Here is a 20601-nt window from a genome sequence, read left to right as displayed (position 1 = left end):
AGATAATTGGTTCACAGCTATCAGTTAAAGTCCTTTTAACATAAAACATGCTCTTTTAAAAATTGGAATAAAAATACTAAACATCAGGATGTTTTTGGTAAGTCCTCACTATAAATAACAAATGCAATGTTAATACATTTACTCCTTAATTGCTAGTTTTATCATTTAGATATTTAACATTAATTTATTTATTTAGGAAACAACACAAAATGTTTATTTTATTCCCATCTCATACATGCTACTTGGATTTTTTTTATGTGTATTATATTTTTTCAATTTAAATAAAAACAAATATCTTCAGTCATCGTCACAGATAAGAAATCAAATAGAAAACACAGTCACAAAAAACTAAATTTATATTTGGCAAAAATTTTTAAATTGTCTGATTCATATCAATTTCTACTTGATGTGCAAAATTGTCTAAAGATTTTTTACAAAAATTTATTTTTCCCCTTTCATGTCATGTATGAATAGTATAACAATAAAATGACTAAAATTACATAATTAAAAAACAGTCTAATAAAATCCACCCACTAGACTTTTAATTTTTCTTTATTTTACTTTTACTAAATTTTACTTCATTTGCTTTTTTTTTTTTTTTTTGAAAGTTTTAATGAATCCCTTTTTTAAATGTTCCTCAATGAAAACAATATTCTAAAGAAAACAAACAGCCATAGAAACTGTTGACGTATTTTCCTTCAAAACCTTGAGCGTGAGGTGTGCCCGTTACGCGCCGCCGCCCACTTCAACGTGCGCGCTACCGGCGTCCAATCGCAACCGTTAGCCGGGGCCGGGCGACTGCGGTGGGAGAGAGAAAATCTGACCGTCCGTGCCGGCTGATGTGAAAAGTCACGATACCGCAGTCAACCCACGCAACGCCCCAGCACATGCACAGGCCTGCTAAGGGAAATATGAAGTTCTTCATGTGTAAAATGGTGAGTGAGAAGTTCGCAGACGCGTTTGTTCGTTTGTTTTGGCACTTAGTTAGACTTGTTATTTTGACGAGGGATCGCCTGCAGTGTCTGCGCTTTCCCGTTCCCATCTCAAAATGGCGGAGAGGCCGAAAGCTAAGCTAGGCTAAGCTAAGTGAAGAGTCAAAGTTGTCATTGTTTAAGGCAGCTAGTTAAAGACTGTGGGTATTTTACAGCTTTACTTGCCTATACAAAGAGCTTTTGTTATTTCAGAACCAAACGTGATGTTCTTCATCTGTACTTGATTTGCATCAAAACTGTTGTTTTGGAGCCTCGGTGGCTAACGTTAGCTACGCCTTTTTTGGAAGTTCTGAGTGGATGAGCCTATTAGGTTTGTTACTAACACTTAAAATGTCAGAGTTAACCTTATTTCTGTTGCTAGCCTAATTGGCTGTGTTCCACTCAACTCATATTTGTCCTTGACTGAGTATTTAATCTAATATACAGACTGTGTTATTCATACTTAATTTACTTATATTCACCGATTATTGTTTATTTTTATTAAGCAGTGCTATGTTGATGAGCCATTGGTTCTTGAGAGTAGATGCCCTGTCTGTGTTGTTGACCGCGGTTACATAAATCTTTTGCTCACACTTGACAGCTGAGCTTGGTTTTTAGTGTGCTAAGCTAACCTTAGCTGGAAAGGGCGTTGCTGATGAGTCTCTGCTGCAACGTTGCCCTTGCGCCTCTAGAAGCTCAGAAAAAAACGATAAAAAATAAAAAATCTAATACTAAATAAACACAACTAAATGAGGTTCTGTGATTTTAAACTAGCGTGAAGTTCGTCTTAAATCATGAGAAACAGTTAAGCTGTGTTTAACTGGTTTTAATCAGTGAAAATAAATGTATGCATGTGAATTATTGCCTCCTGTTGCACTGCATGGTTTGTGGTGGGTTATGCATGTTGACTATGGAAGCAACATGTCAGATTTGCATGAAAATATTGATCACTCCCATTATAGTTATAAATATGTATGATGTATGCATGAGGTATTTTGGCCATTAAATATTTAGTATACAGAGAATCTAATGGTTTTAATAAACTCTGCTCTAAATGTCAGATAAGTTACAACAGTAGATTTATAAGAATATACAATTTCATTACCTTTTTTCCCCCAATTTTTTCATTTGTTGGCCTATAAAACTGAAAATTAATCTTATTTCTTACTATTGATTTTTTGAAATGACTGATTCTAGTTATTTTTCCTGAAATAAGATGGTGGATTAGCATTATCATCAGGTTAGGTTATTTATCTCATTGTATTACCTTATTTAAATGTTTTTTATCTTTAATTTTGAACAGCCAGTTTCTGGTCGGCTGTGGCACATGTATAGTAATGGAAAACCATTTCTTGCCTAATCCTCAGCTCCAGATCAATGCAACCTTTCGACAACATGTATCCCCATTTTGTGCCTGGGTTGCCATTTGATCTCCGAGTTCTTCCATGTAAACTTCTTTATTGCTCACTCAATTAACGAAGTAATCATAATTACTCGTTTCAAAATTTATTTTAATTTTACATTATATTCTTATGATTTGATTCACACTATTTCTCCTTATCAAATAGGACTTTATGATCTTTAATAGCCTTAAATTTTATTATTATTTTTACATATTTGTTAAAAATCACTGTTGTGATAGTATAATACAAGACGGATAATTTGTGGAAAGAAGTCGAGCTCCTCGGTTTCCCCTCTGGTGAGAAACAACCAATCAGAGCCAGGAGGAGGGTCTTGGCACTGTTAATCAAGCTTGTGTACAGTGCTTAGGTGTTGGTATTAAGGGAAATTGGCATCCATGAAAGTGTTGAATGGGACTTGAAATATAATAACCAACCAAACATTTTACATTTTCACACATGCTGATATTGCAAAGAAGACTGATTGTACAGCTTTAATCTGGAACCGATAACATCTTTTCCTGTTTGACAGTTTGCAATAAACCATAGTCTCTAATTTCATCTTTGACAGAAAGTACTTGAATTTAAGAAGCTAAACAGGTTTGTTGTTGAGGGATAAGACAAAACCATCTCCTCTCCCCTCCTTCCAGTTTTATCCTCTTATTAGCTAATTATTAAAGAATTTGAAGCAAAGATTAACATGATAAAGCTAAAGATTCATAATGATGGTGAAATGACCAGGAAATGTTTAAAATAGGGATGCATAAGATAAAATCAATGCTAAACCATTTGTGTTTATTCTGTAGGTATATCTGTAAGACTATCTGTTGCTCCGATGGAAAAAGTCAGTGGTTTAATGTTTATCCAGTAAAGAAATGCGAATGCATTTCCCATAGATAACCCAGTGAACGCTCATTAATTCAGTAAATTAACTTAGATTTTGCATGGTTTTTAGTTTTTGTTTGCAAAAGACTTGTTTTTAAAGTGTCTCTTCTCTAGGATTAAAGTTTAAATTTGGCAGAGGTTACTAGATAATGGTTTGAAATATTGTGAGCTATTCTGGTTTGTAAACAAACACCTTCTTCTGGTTTAACCTGACCTCTCAGAGACTTGTTTAGCTTAGAGGTCAAACTGAACAGCTCGACTCAAATGTGACTCAAAACCACAGGATGATGCATGCTTTAAAAGAGTCAAACTATCATAGATGACAATCAGCCTTTCACTTTATTTTAACCTGACATAGATTAAGTATGAGCTGTTCTCATTGTCTACTTAATGTTTTTGGGGGTTTTGTCGCAGATTAAAACAAAGCAGAAAACTAGGATGTTACATTAGATTAGTTTCTTTTTCTCTAACATGTTCATTGGTTTAATAGTTGGGAGTTGTAGTTTGTTCAAAATGAAGTAATCACATTGCTCCACATGGAGGTGCTACCAACCAGCACTACTGTGTGATTCAGTGCAATTAAAAATAAAGTTAATGTAATGTCACAGTCTAAAACTGCTATATAAGGTGGCTTTATTCACCTGCACACTTGTTTTTATTTAATATTTTAAACGAAGAGAACATGGTGTATGTTTATGTACTTCTGATCAGAGAAGAGATATACAAATTATTGGACTAGTCTGCAGGAACACAGGAGAGACTGTGCTGCTTTATTCTTTGTATAGGCAGCTTTTCATAGAAATATATTGATTTAATTCTATGCTGCATAAGAGCTGATATTCTAGCAACAGAACAGCCTAGGTTTTTATATATATAGTGAAGATTCAAAAGAAAATATTTACTTTGAAACAAATGTCACATGAAGGTGTTGCTGGAATTTAGGTGCTGCTGTTTTCTCTCACATTCAGTGCCGGCATTGTGTTCTGAGAATTGGGCTCTAATTTAGACAATTGCACGTCTTAGCCTCCCTTCTTTTGATAAACTGACACATAGATCGGACTTTGCACCTTTTTTTTTCCCTCTTTATTTATGACTCTTGTTCTCTTGCTTGAGCACCAAGTCTAGCTGACGATACATTGTCAGTGTGAGGGTAAAGAGTTTTGCAACACTTTGATGCCATTTGAAAAAGTGAAACGGAAGATCCAGACTCGACACTAATTTGTAAAAGTTTTTGGGTGACAGTTGAAGTTCAGTGTTCAGGTATCTTCAGCAGGTGCTGAAGCCGCCAACCGTTAGGTTTATTCAGTAGTCTGGAACGTGGCCTTTTGGTCAACTGGCTAAATCCCTGCTCTGTTCTCACTTCAGTAATTAATATGTTTGCTGGTTTATAAAGAGAGCTCACATCAGTGGCTTGAATAATTTTAAACATTTAAGTTTTAATAAAATCTTATTAATGACTAAGTTTTCATGAAACAACATGGAGAGTGAACCAAAACCATACTGGAAAACATCCATTAGTGTCCATTAGGTTTGCATGACATCAGGAAAATGTGTAATTGTGATATTGTTGCTGGATATTAAGATTTTTAATTTTGAATAAATCACATATTCCTGACTTTATTCTTTGTCTTGCTTCATCACAACTGGGCCTGTCACAATAACAAATTTTGTTAAAATCCAGCGGACATCGGAGATGATATGTGGAAACATTAATATTTATTCAACATTTCGTGCAAAGAATATAGAAATGACAAGGGGAGGAGTTGGAGCCAAATTGTTACCGCAGTTGATAAACCCGGTAACTTTTCAGCTGTTCTCCGTTAATGTGACATAAATAGATTATAATGATTTTCACTCAGTCAGGACTTTACGCTGACTCTAGCCACATGCATTGCAGGTAGATTCTAGTAAAGCATTGATTAATGCCCGATATTAAAATTAGTTAACTGGACTTGTAGCCATTATTTTGGGCTACAAGTCCAAAATAATGGCTGTGTGTGGCTGGACACCAAACAGCACGATCAAACCCGATCGAATCGTTATACCTAGGATTTCTGTTGGCTAATGTGTCTCTCAGGTTTTGGAAATGGGCCGACAACTCTTTAAGTGTGCGCTAATGAAATAGGAAGGGAGGGTCAGTGGAGAACACCGGAGTTGAGCCTTTTTACATTCAGTGTCATCAAGAGGAAAAAAAAAAGTCAGGAAGAGACGATAAAGCCGATAATTAAAATGAGGTCGATAGGTTTATCGTTTATCGCGACAGGCCTAGTTGACACCAAAGACTGAAGACTTTTATTTCCTAGTTTTTGGTAGAAAGAGAGAGAGAAACGATAAATCATGCAAATGGAAATTACTGAGCTTGTTTTAATTATTTTGGGTTTAATTGATTTATTGTGACAGACCTAATCACAATGTGCCCACCACTCTGTTTGAGCTCAGAAAGTACGTATCACATCTGGACATCGAGGGGAGCTGAAGTCAAATTAATAAGCCAATTTTTGTAGCCATTAAGCTTTTTGATTGATATATTTTGCGGCAAACAGAACGCATGGCGATAACGTCACCTGATCCCAGACAGTGTCTAGTTAAAGTCCTGGCTCTCTGTTTGGTGATCCTGTTAGCTGCCGTCCCGTCTCTCCTTTACGTTGCACCGTCAGCTGTATGGAGGACTAGTTGTCTGTCACACACACACACACACACACACACACACACACACACACACACACACACACACACACACACACACACACACACACACACAGACTTTGTGTTGTCTGGTGTAGCTGCTAAGCAGCTTAGCGCTTTACAGCACCAACCTTCACTGGAGTTCAAGAATGAACACTATCATAAGTTTCCAACTGCTGAATGGTGTTTTTACTTTGTGTTCAGACTAAAACTAAAATCAGGATTAAAATATTTAAACTTGGGATGAAATATTATTTCAGACTCATTTTTTTTTTGGCTGAGAATTTAAATAAAACCACAGTCATATAAGGAAGATCAGCAGATGTTTTCATTTATCCAGCTTCTTTTGTAACTCAGACATTTATGACGTGCATTAATTGCACCTTAGCTGTTTGGTAAAAAGTATTAGTTTGATCAGAAGTGGTTATTAGTGGTGAATTAGCTGGGATTCAACAATTGCAGTTTTCTGGCCGATTTCCGATCTTTTTAAAAAGCCTAACCTGCCTACTCCAAATTTGGTCGATACCAATTGTTTTTGTTTTAAATGTTACTCAGTATAGCAAGAAAGTTGCTGAATTGGCAACAGGGGGTTGACTATTGTTGGCTGTAAACGTGCAGACCTGACCTAGTGGGCCAGTCTGTCAGTCAAACCTCTCCCTGCAGAGCAGAAGAGGATTTTTAGATGTTGGCTGAAAAACGATCGGCTTCACATGTAAAAATGGGCCGATCACTGATCTCCCATAATTAAGGAAATCGGCACTGATAAATCAGCTGGCCGATAAATCGGTCCGTATACCCCTAGAATTAACCGTTAGAAAGCCAGAGATTTTTTAATTTAATTTATTTTAAAGGCCAGATCATTGAGTCTGTCCAGCAATCAGAGTACAATGTGACTTATTACAAAAATATATTAACGTGTCTCACCATCGCTTGTTTGTGAACATCAATGTAGAGGTGAAACATAATAAGTGGGAAAATGGCTTAGTATTTTTTTAATTTGTTGTATTTCTGCACTGCAGAAATCAGAGATCATGATTCACATCATGGGGGTCAGTGATGGGATTCTCCCAAACGGATCCATCAGATTGAAGGTTGTAAAAAGTGCATCAGTTAGCTTCTGTTGAATTAACTCTGAAAATCATCAAATCGGCTGAAAATCATATTATTTTTATTCCTTCATTTTCTGTTTGAAACAAACGAATGCATCTACTAAGAACAGGAAGCACTTTCTTTATGATCGGCGTTAGTTACATTTTTTTAATTAAAATAAAGCTGGGATGTAGCTTAAATATGTAAATTCTCTAGAAAAAAAAATCATACTTGGCAGCTGAGGTTTTAAAGAAAACCAGAAATCTGAATTTCCTGATTGTTGCCTGTCCAGTCAGGAGGAAAGATGCGACTCTTAACTTTTCTCTTGATACACAGCTCTGGAAAAAAATTGAGAGACCACTTAAAATGATCAGTTTCTCTGATTTGACTCTTTCTAGGTACATGTTTTGAGCAAAATGAACATTTCTCTTTTATTCTATGAACTAATGACACGTCTCTGAAATTACAAGCAAACATGTAGCATTTATTTGCAGAAAATAATGAAAAAGATGCAGAGCTTTCAGACCTCAAATAATGCAAAGAAAACAAGTTCATATTCATTTAGAAACAACGACACTGATGATTTAACTTGGGAAGAGTTCAGGAATCAATATTTGGTGGAATAAATAAAACCAGGAGGTTTTTAATGGGGTTCAGTGCAGGGAGCTCCTAATTTTTCCAGAGCTGTATGCTTGCTTCCTAACTTTTTATTTTACATCTATATAGGTACATTCAGAAATAAATTAGTAATTCTCTGTGATTCAATATTTTACATTTCTAGCATCGGTTTTATAAGAACAATCCTTCTACTTAAATCTAAATATTTCTTTTTTGTTTTACTTTCATTCCACTGAAAGTAAAACAATACATTTTTCACAACTTTCTGTCTTACCAACTCAAAAGCTTCCTGAAATAAAGATGGATTTCTTCTAAAAACATTAATCAGCGTTTTCCTTCTCTCCATCAGGTGACGGATATATTGTGCCACTGACTGAGCGGGTGACATTTGGACCGTCGTAAACCTTCTCGGCGCCTCATAGCGGCACAGCAGAAGCTCCTCCAGGTTCGCCGTCCTCCTCCGAGCGGCTTTCCCTTTGCCACCTGCGATCCTCGGCGGGATCGGGCTCCTCCCCACCCAGCGCTTCACCTCAGCCTCACCTCCCCGCGAGGGAGCGAACAGCAGCCGCCATGGTGCTGTCACAGAGACAAAGAGATGAACTGTGAGTGCAATCATAAGTAGGATTACGTGTGAGCAAGAACAGACATGCACGCTGCAGCTCATTACCAGCAGCACCTGCAAGTTGGCTAGTCGCACTGCGGCGCATCGCATGTTTTCCTTTTGAAGCCGGTCCAGAAATCCACTCTGTAGATGCGAAATTAAATCTTCTACAACAGCGGTGTCAAACTCATTTTCGTTTAGGGCCAAATCAAGATCTTGAATGCTCTTAAGGGGCCAGATGTACCTGAAAGTATTGATAAAGCCTGTTCGCAAACTGCTAAAATATCAATTAATTCTTAAAATAAAATATTATTGAACATCTTTTCAGCTCCTCCAGGATTTCGTGATTCTTTTAGTGATTTATTTATTTATTTATTTGCAATAAAAATCAAAGTATTTGTGATGCTAATTTGGAAATATTTGCTTATTTATGACGGTAAATGCGACTTTTTATTACTTGCTGTATAGATCATGGATTTTAATCTGACGTCAATTAAAGCCGAGGCAGCTGTTTAGTACAAGTAAGACAGTTTTTGATCATTTTTGAGAAAAATCTGCAATAAAATCCCAATTATTAGCACAAAAAAATGCGGGGAATTTTATTTATTTATTTTTTTTTGCGTGAATTTCCACAATACTCAAGAAACTGGAGGGACTGATTGATATAATTTGGCAGTAAGCAGATAAAAACTGCATTGATTTGATAACATAATATTTAAGCACATTTAGTGCTTAGTCTAGACTCTAGAGGACCACATAAAAAGGTATGGCGGGCTGGATTTGGCCCACAGGCCTTGGGTTTGACATCTTGTGTTGTACAACAATCTGAAATCAGTGGCGGAGCCTGAAGAGACGTGAGCTGCAGGCGCTTCACTTGATATCTGCTTGGTGAATATTTCATAACCTCCATGACAGCAGGAACGAAGCGAGGGGAGATGGGGGCTGGTGAGCATTACGCCGTTATGACCGGCACCTCTGGTTAAGCACAGACGGCAAACAATCAATATTTAATGATTTTTTTTAACTTATTGCTGCTAATCCCATTGATATTCTAATGTTTGAGGGCCAAGTTGAATTAAAGCGGCGAGGGTCTAAAGTTTGTAGTCTGCAACAGTCGGTTTGCTCCAAAGAAGCCCAGAAGCTTCAGCCTAAATTTAGCACTTCGCTCATGAAATATTCACCCTCCATCTTATAAAAAAAACCTGTTTCCGCATTTATATAATTTTGTGTCTCTGTATTTGTGTTAAACCTCGCTGCACCACCCGGCTCCCTCATCAGCTCTGCCTTCATGACGAGTCGCTGGTTTCCATGGCAGCAGCAGCACTGTTTCCCAGCACACCTTTTCTGTATTTTTATTGGGTCTTTTTCCAGAAAAATGTGATTCGTTTCTGTTTGCTCATGCTGACATTTAGGGTTGAGCTGCTCGACGCTCCTCTGTTTGCCTGGGCGTGGTCTGCCATATTTTAAGGAGGAACGTCGGCTAGTGTCCATTGAATGGTGTCACGCTTTCTGTGCAGACATTCACCTGATTTATGGCATATTCAAAATAAAGAGCACACACTGTAAGTGGGATAAAATTGGCCTTCAGATTACTAATAATGTTTCTTTTTCTAGAAATCGGGCTATAGCTGACTATCTTCGTTCCAATGGATACGAGGAAGCCTATTCTACCTTCAAGAAAGAAGCAGAATTAGATATTGTAAGGAGCTACAAATTGAAGAATAATGTTTTTTTTCTAATGGGAGGGACTTCCTTTCTGAGAATCTGTTTGCTTTGGTTGTAGAATGAAGAGGTAGATAAGAAGTATGCCGGGCTTTTGGAAAAGAAATGGACCTCTGTTATTAGATTACAAAAGAAGGTAAGGAGAATCTTTATACACTTATGTTTAATCCAGGGGTGTCCAAACATTTTGCAAAGTATAATGGAAAGGTTAAAATAAAATCAAGCAATTAAAGTTGTCTTTTTGTAGAAAAAAGGATAGAAGCAACACTTTAAAATGACTTTTCAATTTTTCTGTATTAAAAGAAATTGAATCTAGTTCTCAAATTAAAATTTAAAAATGTAACTCATATTAATTCAAATTCTTATTGTAGATGATGACTGTTGGCAGGAAATGCCTCCTGTAGAAGTCTGTGTTCAGTGAATTTGAAGAAACCTCTGACTGAAGACACTCTTATTTTCCCATAAAATTTTCTCATAAAATTCTTTTAAAATTCTTTTGGGCTCGACTGAACAAATTTATTCAGTTATAAGAATAAGATCTGAGTCGCTTTCTTGCAAAATAAAAACTGATTTAGGAATAGCAAAGTTCTACTTTTTATAAACACTTGGTTATAAAAATACAAATACTTTGTATTGTATTTAACAGTTTACATTGTTTTGGTTATCATTTTATCCTGACTGAAAATAGGAAAGTTTTCATTTGTGTCATTCATGAATTGCTCCAATGGCCACAAGTGGCCCCCGCGCCGCCCTTTGGACACCCCTGGGCTTATGAACTGAGAACGAGCGTTGGTTCTGTTTGTGAGATGCTTTCCTTGCTGGTGTAGGTGATGGAGTTGGAGTCGAAGCTGAATGAGGTGAAGGAGGACATGACGTACGGCGGACCCGTCGGTCAAAAGAGAGACCCGAAGGAGTGGATTCCCCGCCCCCCGGAGAGATACGCCCTGAGTGGGCACCGTGCTCCAGTCACACGGGTCATCTTCCACCCCGTGTTTTCCGTCATGGTGACGGCCTCTGAAGATGCCACCATCAAGGTGTGTACAGGTGACACGCTGACTACATGAGATGCATTTCACTGAGGTTTCAGCTTCAGCATAGAAGCGTTACTGCAGCCTTTACGGGAATACATTGGTGCCATCTTTACATGCATGTTCACTTTAAACTGTAACCGGATAAAATAAACGCGCTGCATGTTTATGAAAACAATTTAAAGATGGAGGTGGTAGATTAACATTAATTTATTTTCAGAGGTGGGCACAGTAAAAGAGAAGCTCTACTTCAATATGTCTTTATTCAAGTAAAAGTAACAAGTACCCGTCTAAGAAATTACCCAAGTTAGAGTAAAAAAGTATTTGGTAAAAAGTCGACTGAGGTACTGAGTAACTATTCAAATTGTCAGTCATTTAATATTTAAAAATTACATCATCAGATGGACCAAATATAAAATAAAGTAGAAATGTATAATAAAATACCTAATTATTTTATTATGCATTTTTTGTATTGTTTCTCTTTTTATCAACTTATTCTATTGTTATCGTTTTTGTACAGCACTTTGGTGCAGTCTTGAACCTGTTTTAAAAGTGATTTATAAATAAATTTGACATTGACAGATTTTTGTATTTTAAGGACCCAAGTGACAATAATTCATAAAAATAACAAATCAGACAAAATAAATGTTTCTAAATCAGTTTATTTCAGAAAAAAAAAGATGAAACTTTAACAGAAACTACATCTGTGTGTGTTTGGTGAATTTTTGGTTAAAACTTGTTTGTTTTTTCATTCAGTGGGTAGAAAATCCAGAAATATAACTGAAGTAAGAGTAGAAATACTTCATAATAAAGTTACTCAGGTAAAAGTACACAGTAGTAAAAATACTCCTAAAAGTAAATTTTTTTTCAAAAAAGTTACTCGACTAAATGTAAGTAGCTGCTACCCAACTCTTATTTTTAAGTGCTTTACAATAGTTTTCGTTCCGTTTAGACCATTTATGTTTTATTAAGATATAATCATAAATGCTGAATGCATTTTATCGACGAACGGTTTGGATTGTCATTCTACCACTTGAATTATTTGATATAAATCAACCCGTTCCGCCTCTGGCTGTTTGTTTTAGATCATTGTCCTGATGGAGTTTCAGGTGTTTGACTTTTTCTGACTAAATCCAGGATAATAAAAGCTGTGGTTAAAACTCATCCAGCAGATCCTGAGCGGCTCTGACCCTGGAGTTCACAGCAGATCTGAGCCTGCTTTCCGTTTTATACTCACTTCCTCCCATTAACATGCCGCCTCCCTCCTTCTCCTTTTTCTGCTGTCACTTCTCATCTATGTGAACATGTGACGATTCTTGTCTTGTTTGCTCTAAACCCAAAGCACAGATCCTAATCTGTAAATGTTTCTTTTTAAACCTGTGCTGCTTTTAAGTTTAATTTCTTAGAATTTGTTTTTATCTGAAACTGAAAAGCTGTGCTTGTGTTATTCTGGGTTTCTCAGCAAGTCTTTGGATTCCTTTGCTAAAACACATTTTGCTTGATGGCACAATCTGTTTTTGTAGCTGCACTGATCAGAATGTTGTGACAGTTCCAGCAAATTACATTTTATCTTTAATAATAGCATAAATTATGTAGAGAAGGCATACAACAATATTTTCCAGTCTTCCAGAATCGAGTGTCAGTTTGTTTTGGAAGCAGAGGTGATATTACTCCATTGTGTAAAACACAGCTTTATCTAGATTTTGCAACAAAAACAAATTGATTAGAGTGGAGATTTTAAACTGATTTTAGCTGGCATAGCTAAAGCATCAGTCTGCATGTTTAGTCCCTACAGACAGTAAAACATTTACCTTAAACTCAAAAAGCTTTCCAGGTCCAACATGGATGTTAAAGATGATGTTTTTTTTACTTAACGTGGCTGATTTCTCTGTTCAGTTGCAGTTTGTAGTTCTTTTTTCATTTTTTCTATGTAGGATTTTAGTTTTAAGTCCCTGACTGATTCCTGTGTGCCTTCAGGTGTGGGACTACGAGGCAGGAGACTTTGAACGAACCCTGAAGGGACACACGGACTCGGTGCAGGACATCTCCTTCGACCAGACGGGGAAGCTGCTGGCCTCGTGTTCGGCTGACATGAGCATCAAACTCTGGGACTTCCAGGGCTTTGAGTGCATCCGGACGATGCACGGTGAGAACATTTGCAGGTTTAATAACGCCGTTTCAGAGCGACACGCCCGCAGATGCAAAAGGCCACATCTGGGTTCTGAATTGCGTATGAACTTTTTTTTTGTACAATCCAACACTAAGAGAAAAAATGGCAGCTCTGTTGGAAAGATGTCCAATATTTTTGTCACATGGGCCAAAATAGTCAAGTAAAAAAAGAAAATGAAGAAAATAAACGTAATGTCAAGCAAATGAAGTAGTAATTCTATTCTGTAAAATAATGTTATGTTATTCATTGTAGATCCAAAAATGTAAACAAGACTTTGCGCATTTCCTATATTAAGTTTTTTTTTTTTTTTGCTTGTTTGTTTTTTTGGCTCAACTGAAGAAATTTATTCAGGACTTGAGCCACTTTCATTGGAAATGTTTACTATATTTTAATGAAATATATCAAACAAGTTTAATAAATATGAAATAAATTTCTACATGTTTAATTTATCAAATAAATTTAAATTACGGTAAATTAAACAGGTTATTAATACATTAAACTTGATTAATTTAATTAAAGTCGATTTAGATAATGCCATAAATTAACAAATTATTTTATTAAATGAATTAAATGTGTTTAATACATTTAATTGCACAAAATAAATTTAAGTTTAATTTATTACATAAATTTTAATAAACTAAAGTTGATTTGGATGCAGATCATCTTCAATTGACGTGGTTCTATTTATCATAAAGCCTGGTTTTTAAAAACCCCTGGATACTTTGGGATGTTGTAATAAATTATGTTGGTTATATTTTATTCTTATCACAAATGAAACGTCTCCATCTGCATCAAGACCTTGTGCTGGAATTTGTATCATTCTTGTACTGCAGTTGGTGGGCCGCTCAAAATCAACCTAAGGGCCACTGAATGATATTTTTGGGTTTCATTTAACTAAATATGTTATCTGATCCATTTACCTGATGGAAAATTGAAGCAGGCTGTTTTTCAGCAGGGTGGTGATTTGTAACAATCTCCATTTTGACCTAAAATTATGAAGGCGAACGCAGATCAGTGACTAAAGGTGAAACTTTGTTTTTCAGGCCACGATCACAACGTGTCGTCTGTAGCAATCATGCCAAATGGTGACCACATAGTTTCTGCCTCCAGAGATAAGTCCATCAAGATGTGGGAGGTGGCCACAGGGTGAGTTTGCATTTCATTTTACATGTTTTATAGAGATTCTTATAACTAATTTACAGCAGAAGTGCACTTGTGTAAGTCGAGCTGCATGTGTGTGTGTAGGTACTGTGTGAAGACGTTCACAGGCCACAGGGAGTGGGTGAGGATGGTTCGCCCGAACCAGGACGGCTCATTGATCGCCAGCTGCTCCAATGACCAGACTGTGCGCGTCTGGGTGGTCGCCTCCAAGGAGTGCAAAGCGGAGCTGCGGGAGCACGAACACGTGGTGGAGTGCATCGCCTGGGCCCCTGACAGCGCCCACCCCACCGTCCTGGAGGCCACAGGCTCAGAGGTAACCCCACCTTTTCCTTCGACAAGGACACCGAGATGAGAATCCAGACAGTATGCCTGGAAATACTTTTGTTTTCTCAAATTAATCGTGTTTATAATATTTTGATGCCTGTGCTCTTTCTTTTGTGAAATATAACGTTGTTGAATAGCAGGTTTTGCAATAATAAATTATGGGTGCAGATGTCGCTTTGCATTGCAAGGTGGGATGTTTGGAGATTTGTGTCTGCCCTCCAAATGGGACTCTACAGACAACTACAAAGGGAAAACTCATTTTATCAGAAAATAGTTTAATGTCCCAGATCCTGATAAAATGAGACTGGAAAATTTTACAGTTTTGTAGACATTTTTTTTTATATTTTATCTTTTAAAAGCAGAAAAGTGAATTATCTATTTGTGGGTCTGCAATGATAACAAAGAAATTGTCCTGGAAGTTTTTGTGATAAACGATAATCTTGTTGTTTTCACACTATTTTCAAGTAACATAATGGTGATGTCATAATAATAATACGAGAACATATTCCCAAAGAGCAACAAACTTTAATTTCTAATGAACGTTTAATACTGGAACTGGAAGATATTTTAAATATACAGAATAAATAAACACAACAACAAATATGTCTCTGTAAACAAAATTGTCCTTCAAAAAAAAAAAAAAGCATCAGACTGAAAACTTTTGTCATCCAGTTTTTGGTAGAGAGAAAAATGATAAATCATCCAAATGGAAATTACTGAGTTTGTTTTAATTTATCATGCGACGAATTGATTTACCCCCTTTTTGATGTGTCATCCCTTCGCCTGTGTTTCTGTTTTGCAGAGTAAAAAGAGTGGAAAGCCTGGCCCCTTCCTGCTCTCCGGCTCCAGAGACAAAACGATTAAAATGTGGGACGTCAGCATCGGGATCTGCCTCATGACTCTGGTGAGTGGCAGGCAGGACGCTGGGCGGCGTTTCTGGGCGAGCGTTGGGTAATGAGCCTCGTGTCCTCAGGTGGGACATGACAACTGGGTGCGTGGGATACTGTTTCATCCTGGAGGACGGTTCATTGTGAGCTGCGCCGATGACAAAACAATCCGGATCTGGGACTACAAGAACAAGCGCTGCATGAAGACCTTATCTGCTCATGAACACTTTGTTACCTCTTTGGGTGAGATTCATTTAATTCATTGATACCATTTTTTTTTGTCTGAAATGTCGCTAAATATAGCAAGAAAGTTTCTGAGTTGGCATCAGTGAGGTGACTTGGTAGCTGAAAGAATTCAGATATGACCCGGCGGGCCGGTCTGTTGGTCCAGCCTCTCACAGGACTGCAGCAGAGAACTGTGGCTGATTTTTAAGTCTTTGCTGACGTAGATAAGATTCTTTACATGTATCAGCCGATCACAATCTCCCAGAATCAAATAAATCGGTTGGCTGATAAATTGGTGTATTAGGAGACATAGTTTGGTGTAATGCAAGATTTTTCTAGTAAGTTTCAAGAACACTTTTTTTAAGAGAATGTCAATAAAAACAGTTTTTCTAAATTGATAGTTGGTGGGGTTTTTTTGTTTATTTTTTTTACAGATGACTGTCTTATTTACCATCTCTAACAAATTCCTGATTAAATGAACAAAATTTGAAATCTGAATAATTTTAGGCAAAACTTTATTGTTGTAAACTTGCAGCATTCCTGGCTTGTTTAAAGTTAAGAGTGGTGTACATGTTGGGGAGGTCTCTGTTTGGCCCGCCTCCATCATGAGTGGAAAAGTAACATACTGGTGACTTATTTCACCAGTATGTTACTTTCACCAGCATGATTGGTTCACTGTTCCAAGAAATGAAATAAGTCACCAGTATGTTACTTCTGGAAACTCTCTGATTTTTATCTGCAATCTGTGGCCAAACAAAACCTTCTTAATTTGTTGGATTCCTTTTTTTCACCATACTTTAGCTTCTGGAGTTTGTCCTATTTTGATTTCTGTTTTTATTTTAATTCCTGCAAGGATTCTAGAAATTTTTTAAGTTTTTTTTTAAATTATGCTAAATATAGGGATGCATGATGTATCAGCTCTGACATCGGTATCAGCTGATATTAGTAACTTTTTAATGTATCTTATCAGCCAGATAAATAAAACTGGGCCGATATTAGCAACTGATATGCCATTGTCTGTTTCTGGTCGGGTTTTTTTCCCTAAAAGTGTTAAAACAACAGAGAAATGCACATAATATCGGTTATCGGCCCAAATTTTCTTATCAGTGCATTGCTAGCTAAATATAATGTAACAACAAAGAAGCTGCCCAGAAACGGTTCCCTATACACAGGTTTAAATCTTTCTTTTGTTTGTTGCAGATTTCCACAAGACGGCTCCATATGTGGTTACGGGCAGCGTCGATCAGACAGTCAAAGTCTGGGAATGTCGCTGAGACTGCCACCATCTCTCCCCCCCTACCCTGCTGCCCCGATTCCAAGGATTTAAAAAAAGAGAAAAACAAGAAAAAGATCCCCGCCGCGCCATGCTAGCCGCCGCTCCTCAGCTCCCTCCGCCCCGACGTCCAGCCCTTCACCTCTCGCACTCCAAATCATAGTTGACCAATGCGCTTTACCTTCCCCTCGCTCCTCCCTACATCGATCCAGCCCCATTAAGATGACTATTGTCCTTTTTGTGTAAATTATTCTGGATGTAGGGTACGCTTAATAAATGTCACGCAGATCTCTGACACATAAACACTCAAAATGATAATAAATATCTTTGCATGGTGACTCAAACAAGAAAAAATAAATGATAATAATTCAATACTGTTAGATTTACAAATTTCCATACTGTTGTCATGACTTCCCACTGGGTCAAAGGGTAAATGTCTGTGTGCCGGTGCACTGAGTGCACTAAAACTAGTGGCGCCTCCTGTTGACGGGGTTTAGGTTATGTTTAGTTTTTCTTTTATTTCACGGCTCCTTTGTTGTGGTCTGTTGCTGCATTCATGGGGGGAAAAGGAATCTGGAGGAAAATAATCAAACCTTTTGCAGCTTCACAGTTTATCGCATTAGTTTGACGTCATGCAACACAAAAACGCAAAATCTTTCCGAGTGTAGAGTAGTTTCAGAAAGATATAGGAGCTTGTGCTAAGAAAATAATTCATTAATATTGATGAAAATGTCCCAGTTCCACTGGCGCCGTTACCTAGCAACGCCAGCCAAGTCCAGGCTGTTACCTAGCAATCCCAGCCAAGCCCAGCCCAGTCCGTCACCTAACAACCCTGTTGTAGTTTTTTGGCAGATTATTTCACTTATAATAAGATATTTTTCTCCTGTTATATGTGAAATAATCTAATGGAACTAGTACTTTTTCCATATTTACTTAAAACATGCTCATATATGTTGCTACTTCCAAGTTAGTTTAGTTTTAATTCAAGTGAATTAAGATATTTGCGCTCAAAACTACTACTACTTGGTAAGATTTTGTGTTTTTGTGGTGTGAGTGTCTGTATTTTCTTATGTTTTGACAGGAGAATCTTTCCACCTCATCCAATCTGATGGCAGGCAAAGCTTCTCGCCACTTTGATTTTTCTTCTTTTAACCAAACGGATCGCAAACGAGCCCCCAACAGGAAAGTGTTTCACAGAGGAAAACGTCAGCTCACCTGTTCATGAGATGTGTGTGTGTGTGTGTGTGTGTGTGTGTGTCCCTCCAGAGAATCGCCCAGTGCCCTGTTGCTATCTCTGCCTTGATAACCCGATCCAGGGCTCCGTCACAGGATTTTCATCCAGCTTTCTGTGGTCCCACTGCTCTCTTTGCATACACTCACTAATGCACATACACGCACAGTAAAAAAAAATAAAATAAAAAAAGTTGTGTATCAATATATCTGGATGTCATTGTTTGCAGCATAATGAAATAAAATTCTGTAAATATAGTTCCTCTGTGTGCTTCATTTTAATGGAGTGCAGTACTGCTCCACGTCAGGCAGGGGGCGCCTAACGAATTCCTGCTCCAACATACTGGAATTACCTCGTCAGCGTACCAGAGGCATCATGGGATTGAGCTACTGGTTATGTTCAGGTGTGATTTTATGCGGGCCCCCAACTGTTAAATTTGGCATTTAGATGCAGATGAGACTTTTAAATTATCAGGGTAAAAATTGTTACCAAGATGATTTTCTTACACAGGAAAATGTAAAGTGCAACACAAAGTATTTGTGTTTTTATGATCAAGTTTTAACAAAAAGTAAAACCAAGTTTATCCAGAGACTTACTGAAAAGATAACTTTGCTGCACCCAAATCAGCTTTTATTCTGTCTTAAACTTGACAAAATACAGCAAATGTTTTGAAATGGTGACTCAAATTATGTTTGAATTACTGAAAATATATTCAGTTCTGAAACCTAGACGTCTTTCTTTTAATACAGCAAACATGCAAAAGCTGCTACAGAGCATTAGGGCTACTGTAGAGGAAAAAAAGTTGTAAATTTCTGCCAAAAACTTTTGACCAATCTCAGAAAATGACCAGAAAGAACTTGGAAATCTCTGAATTTCAAATGTTTGAATATTTTCTTTTGAAATCTTTTCTTGAAAATTTCCAAGTTTTCTAAAATTTGTGATAAGTCATAAAATCTTTGACTTTTTTTGTTTTGTTCCTCCAATAAAATGTACTCGGGCTACTTTGCTTGATTTTAGATTGGGGTCTTTGACCTGCAACTAATTTTGAGTCTACAATTTTGGTTCATTTGGCCAAAAGTTGGGTCACCTCTGATCTGAATGCGTTTGCCTTCCAAACAGAAAGTTGATTTATTTGTTCATTCTGGAAACGTAGCTGTGTTGGTGTTTTTCAGTGTATTCAAAAATTCTCCGTGCCTGTTTCAGAAGTAAACCCCTCAAACCTTCATTTAGCAGCTTGTAGAATCACTTTTTGCAGCAAAAATTTGGTTTATTTAGTTTTTATGACTTTATTGCTGTGAAAGAAGAAGTCTGGGTCGCTTTTCTTTGCCGCGCTGCTCTTGTTTAACCCCTAGAACCCGACGGACCCACCGGTGGGTCCAGCTGCCGGGACCTCGGCTCGCTCTGTAAACAAAGGCTCCACGTGCCTTTAAATTTTTTTTATTTTTTTATTATCCGCTAAAAGAGGCTTTGATCTTTCAAAAACTATTCCGCATAAAGGTTTTGCCCAAAATGTTAAGTTTAAATTTATTTATACCCCCTGAGGGTGCGTTTGCCGTCATTTCGAGGTCTGGACTTTGACTGAGCCGTTGCGATTCATTGACTCTTGTCTTTTTAATGTAGCTTTCTGGAGGTTTATTTTTCTGTTTTATGACCTAACTCCAAACAGGAATAAACTGTAAAGACAAATTTCCTCACATTAGACTCTCTGAGTTCATTTTTGACTCAATAACCTCATAATTTTTAGAAATGGCCAGATGTTTTTCTAAAGTCATTGCTAATATTTTTGCACTTCAGCACTCCAAAGCTCCTGCCTTTGCAGAAGTAGACTTGCTGACATGATTTTATTTGAAGCTTCCCTTCCCGTCGATTGAAAGCAGGAAGGTTGTACTCGGTTTTCCCTCGTTGTTTTTCTAACGGCTCATGTTAGAATGTTTGTCCTTAACTTCAGGTCACCAAAGTGGAGATTTTAAGGGAAAGTAGGTCACTAGACACAAACTTTTCTTCTAGACAGCCTCTATTATTTATGTATAGATGTGTTCAGTTTTAAGGTATAAACTCTGAATTATTTGGTAACATTTAAAGCTGATTTTTGCCACTTAGTTTAAATTTTCTAGGCTGGATATATTAAAATGAGGCTCTTTAGTCGTCTTCTGACATTTATTAATCAGTTTCACAGTAAAGCCTGTGGAGACACGAGACATTGCGAGACATTTCAGGATCTCTTATGAATTATGTACGGCCCAGAGTCTTCACAGAGAAATGCTCGTCCTTCCTTGTCGCAGAGCAGAAAAGCAACATCCGTTTCTAGTGCAAATATCTTAGTTCACTTGA

The 20601-nt window shown here is 37.2% G+C and overlaps 1 protein-coding gene across 1 annotated transcript; it reads left to right on the top strand.

Moving 5' to 3' along the window:
- Positions 1-619: 619 nt before the first annotated feature.
- Positions 620-18527, top strand: LOC106910375 (lissencephaly-1 homolog A-like). Its single transcript, XM_014976994.2, has 11 exons — positions 620-935; positions 7998-8250; positions 9864-9948; positions 10033-10107; positions 10799-11005; positions 12977-13145; positions 14213-14315; positions 14415-14643; positions 15457-15558; positions 15628-15784; positions 16967-18527. Exons 2-11 carry the CDS (start codon positions 8219-8221, stop codon positions 17038-17040), a joined length of 1233 nt encoding a protein of 410 aa, XP_014832480.1. The 5' UTR covers positions 620-935; positions 7998-8218; the 3' UTR covers positions 17041-18527.
- The last annotated feature ends 2074 nt before the right edge of the window (positions 18528-20601 follow it).

Source organism: Poecilia mexicana, unplaced genomic scaffold (assembly GCF_051168715.1).
Source record: "Poecilia mexicana isolate PSO_F unplaced genomic scaffold, ASM5116871v1 scaffold_14, whole genome shotgun sequence".
NCBI classification, from domain to species: Eukaryota; Metazoa; Chordata; class Actinopteri; order Cyprinodontiformes; family Poeciliidae; genus Poecilia; species Poecilia mexicana.
Note: the sequence above shows the minus strand (reverse complement) of the source record. Positions and strands in the feature narration are given on the sequence as shown.